Genomic DNA, 4,187 nt, shown 5'->3' with positions numbered 1-4,187 from the left:
AACTGGTGGTTTTTTTTTTTTTTTTGGGAGTTGCTCCTGATGGGCCATGTTTGTTTGTTTGTTTGTCTGTTTATTTATGGCTGTGTTGGGTCTTCGTTTCTGTGCAAGGGCTTTCTCTAGTTGTGGCAAGCGGGGGCCACTCTTCATCGCGGTGCGCGGGCCTCTCACTATCGCGGCCTCCCTTGTTGAGGAGCACAGGCTCCAGACGCGCAGGCTCAGCAGCTGTGGCTCACGGGCCAAGTTGCTCCGCGGCATGTGGGATCTTCCCAGACCAGGGCTCGAACCCGTGTCCCCTGCATTGGCAGGCAGACTCTCAACCACTGCGCCACCAGGGAATCCCACAACTGGTGGTTTTAACTGGTGACTTCTGCCTTTATCAAGTTCCATTAGCATTTCAAAATGATATTAGTGGGATCATTACTGCCATGCATTATCAACATTCTAGAGCTTTATTAATTTATTTAATGAATATTTAATGATCACCTATTGGTTGCCATGCAATGACTAAACAAAGTCTGTCCTCTTTCTAGAGTTTATTATTAGAAAGGATACAGTTAACAGCAAGTCTGTAACCCATCCCTCCCTTCTGGGAGGGAATGCCTTCCCCTTATAAATGACCTTGACCAAAACCATTTTTAGATAATAGTTATGCAAATATTTATGAATAAGGAACTTGGAACACTCTAGGATGGTTAGCAATGGAGATAAAATGAAACGTTCATAGTAACAGTAAAACAATTATAAATTCTATAAGCGCAAGGGCTCTGATAGCATGAAAATGACTTAGGAATTCTCCCAGTTTGAAATTGAGAGAAAGTGCTAAATGTATGAGCTTTAGTAATGTATCTGGAGGAGTAACAATAATGAGGGTGTCAAGGGTGTGATTTCCTTGGAAAACTCTCCAAGCCCTTTTGTAAGTTTTCTCTTATTCAGCAATCAAGCCACTGTTTGAAGAAGGCTGGGAGTGTCTTTGATCATTCTCCCTGTTTTATAAATAGGTGAATGAACACCCTTATTGTGTGACTCACCTCAATACTGATGGAGTTTTTGTCAAATTATAAGATTTGTGATGGTGAGGGCCCAATAAACACATAACATACTACTTTTCAATATAGCTGGAAACTTAAAAGATGATCAGGATTAGAAAATGACTGTTTGGAGAGTGCTCCAGTGTTGGGTAATGGTCATTATTTGCTTTATTTCTGTAGCCATAATTGTTACATCATGTGTTAACTTTCTCCAGGGCCTTCACCGGGGACTCACCATGAGGAGGGTCAGCCTTTGGGTTCACTAGCTTGTCCTTGTTGGTGACAACCCCACTGGTACTTCCTCTGGCAGTCTGGCAATAGCCTGTTACCATGCTTTATGGTCTTGAAGTATTCTGCACCATCCAACCTACATTCATTGTCTTGAACTCATTTGAGAATTTGATAAAAGCTAAGGAGTCTCTCCCCAGAAAAAGGTACACACACATAAGTTGTACATACAATTTAGTGGGGGGTTGTGACCTCCTGAAACCTATTCCTGGACCTCAAGGTAGGAAACCAGGAGGTAGATGATAATCTACACACATACTCATACACCTCATCTTCCTTTCTTTCCTTTGACATAAAAAATGAAGACACATCTATTTGATATTAACTCTTAAGCAGAGAAGGGGAATATATGAGATTCTGAAATGCTCAGTTTTTTAAACTGGACATTGTGGATTAGTTAAGAATTTGAATAGATTGTAATAAGATAACATTGCTAATCATGGAGAGTAATGTTTTCGTTTTCTTAAAAACTTAAGGGAACAAAGTCTTTCTTCTTTTATTCTCATTAAGCCAGCTGCATTTTGGGCAGAATAACTCCCTTCTGAATTTCCAAAGACATTTAAGTACGCTTTTTGGTTGTATATGTGATACCGCACGTTTGAAAACTAAGTCAGATTCTATAGGTAAGTTTCTCCTTGCAATTAAGTGAAATAATTTCAGAAGCATAGGAACCCTTGGGAAGAGCATTCCAGATCTAATGGGACCTCGCCTCAAAAAGTGTAATGCCCTTCACCAAGTATCCAGCCTACTTTCAGGTAATAGCTTGTTTATCCGTTTGGGTTTTCTTAATTAGTGATCCATTTACCTTATTGTTTTTTTTTTTGCATTTATTTTCTTTTTTTTTTAAGCAAATGACAAAGACCCAGTTTACCAGCTTAACTTTTTAAACCTAAGCTTAACACATTACATATGTAAACAATCGTCAAAACTTACTTAGTTGCCAGCATTCATGCACAACTAGAAAACATCCTCAATTTATATTAAACCAGAAATGTATTACCATTAATGCATTAATGTCTTTCACTACCATATACTGAAAAAAACTTGAAATTACTTTTGTGGAAGATTCGCCCTGGCGATGTTAACTTCACAGCAGGCCGACACTACTTGGCTCATGTTTCAAACACAATGGAAAAGCAGGTCCCTGCTGGTGTTAGTGTACAGAAGAGTCACGGCCACCTTGGATTACGTTTAATAAAAAAGCAAAGTGCATACAGAGATTTACAACAATTTTAAAGACAAAAAAAATGGTCCTATCATGTGGTCCCAACAATAAACTCAAAAGTCTATGACAAGTAGGGCTCCGATGAGCTGTGTATAAATACTTTAGATTAAGTACAGTTATACTGAAAGTCGAGTTCCTGTGAAATCTTCAAAAAAATGTTCCTGTCAGTCCTCCCACGCGCCAGAGGGAATGCTCCACTGCGCACGTGCGGAGAGCTACTTTGTTATCCAAGCGCAGCAGCTGCTCCTTACCATTTATCATCAAGGACTTCAGCTGGCCGTCTTCTTCGACTTCCACTCTCTCTTGACCATTCTCGACAATCCTCTTTGTAGTGATTTTTCTGCCATTAACCACTTTAGTAGAAGTTGATATAGATTTGTAGTTGCCCATCCCACTGCCACCAAATGCCGTGGAAGAGAATGAAGTGAGGCCCCCGTGACCTAGTGAACCAAAAGAAGTGAATCCTGTATCAAAAGAAGAAAATCCCCCTCCAAAAGAGGGAAATCCACTGAAAGCGGAGAAAAACGACCCCGTGCCTCGGTTCCGGCTTCCGCGGGGGCCCCTTCGATTCTCAAAGAAGTCCTCAAACGGGTCTTCGAAGAAGTCGAATGAAAATGGGTCCCTTCCACCAAAAAATTCCCTCTAGACATCATCTGGGTTTCGGAATGTGAAGCCAAACTCAAACGGACTGTCGAAATGACTTCCACCTCCACCACCACCGTTTAACCCTTCTTTGCCGTATTTGTCATAGATGTCCCGTTTTTTTAGCATCTGATAACACCTCATACGCCTCAACTACTTGTTTGAATCTTCCCTCCGCTTCTTCTTTATTCTCAGGATTTTTATCTGGATGCCACTTCAGTGCCATTTTCCTATATGCCTTTTTAATATCCTCGGCTGAGGCATGTCTCTGCACGCCTAGAACTTCATAGTAATCTACCGTGTTTTAACCGGCTGTTGGAAACGAGTCCGAGGACGCGGGAGCCGGCGGCGGAAGGCGCGGCGGGGCGGCGACCGGGGCTCCTCGGCTCAGACACGGCGGCGCGGCTGGCGGTGGCGGCTGGGCTGCGACGGTCCTCGCGCTTTCCTTTCTCTCCTTTCTCCTACCTTATTGTTTACATTCAGTTTTCACTTCCTAGGTTTTCTCTTTCATCCGTTGCTTTTTTAGAATTTGTGCATGGGATGGAAAACAGCCTCTGGGCACAGTTTAGTAAAGTCTATTAAACATTTTTTTCCAAATTTAAATTCCTGGGTCCTTTCACTCAAATACCAGTTGACCCTTATTTTCTTGTATTCATCAGTGTTTCAGATTAGAGTTGGTTTCAGCTGAAGGTGTCACCAAATCCAAAATAACAGCACCTTACACATGCAGAAGGTTACTACTCTCACCTACAATGTGCTGGATTCTACCTCATAGTACAATATAGCTACTCAAGCTACCAGAATCATGTCTACATTCCAGTCAGTAAAAAGGGAGCAAAAAGGGTACACCAACTTCCTTTAAGGGTGTTTTCTAAATGTTGCACACAGTACTTATTCTCATAGCTCATGGCTATATATAACTGCAGGCAGGCTGAAATGTATTTTTTAAAAAAAAATTCCAAGTGACCTTGTGCCAGCTATAATTGTGGTTTAATTACTAAAGA

The 4,187-nt window shown here is 41.4% G+C and overlaps 1 protein-coding gene across 1 annotated transcript; it reads right to left on the bottom strand.

Annotated features, from left to right (window-relative positions):
* Positions 1 to 2,122: 2,122 nt before the first annotated feature.
* LOC309614914 (dnaJ homolog subfamily B member 6-like) lies at positions 2,123 to 3,487 on the bottom strand (the record flags this gene model as incomplete). Its single annotated transcript, XM_082363818.1, is given in 3 exon segments — positions 2,123 to 3,183; positions 3,187 to 3,306; positions 3,308 to 3,487. Coding segments are annotated over 3 exon segments (795 nt in total), but the record flags the coding sequence as incomplete, so codon positions are not given.
* Positions 3,488 to 4,187: the final 700 nt, after the last annotated feature.

Source organism: Balaenoptera borealis (genome assembly GCF_965194805.1).
Source record: "Balaenoptera borealis genome assembly, chromosome: 1".
NCBI lineage: Eukaryota > Metazoa > Chordata > Mammalia > Artiodactyla > Balaenopteridae > Balaenoptera > Balaenoptera borealis.
The sequence above is the reverse complement of the archived record's forward strand: the minus strand, read 5'-3'. Positions and strand labels throughout refer to the sequence as shown.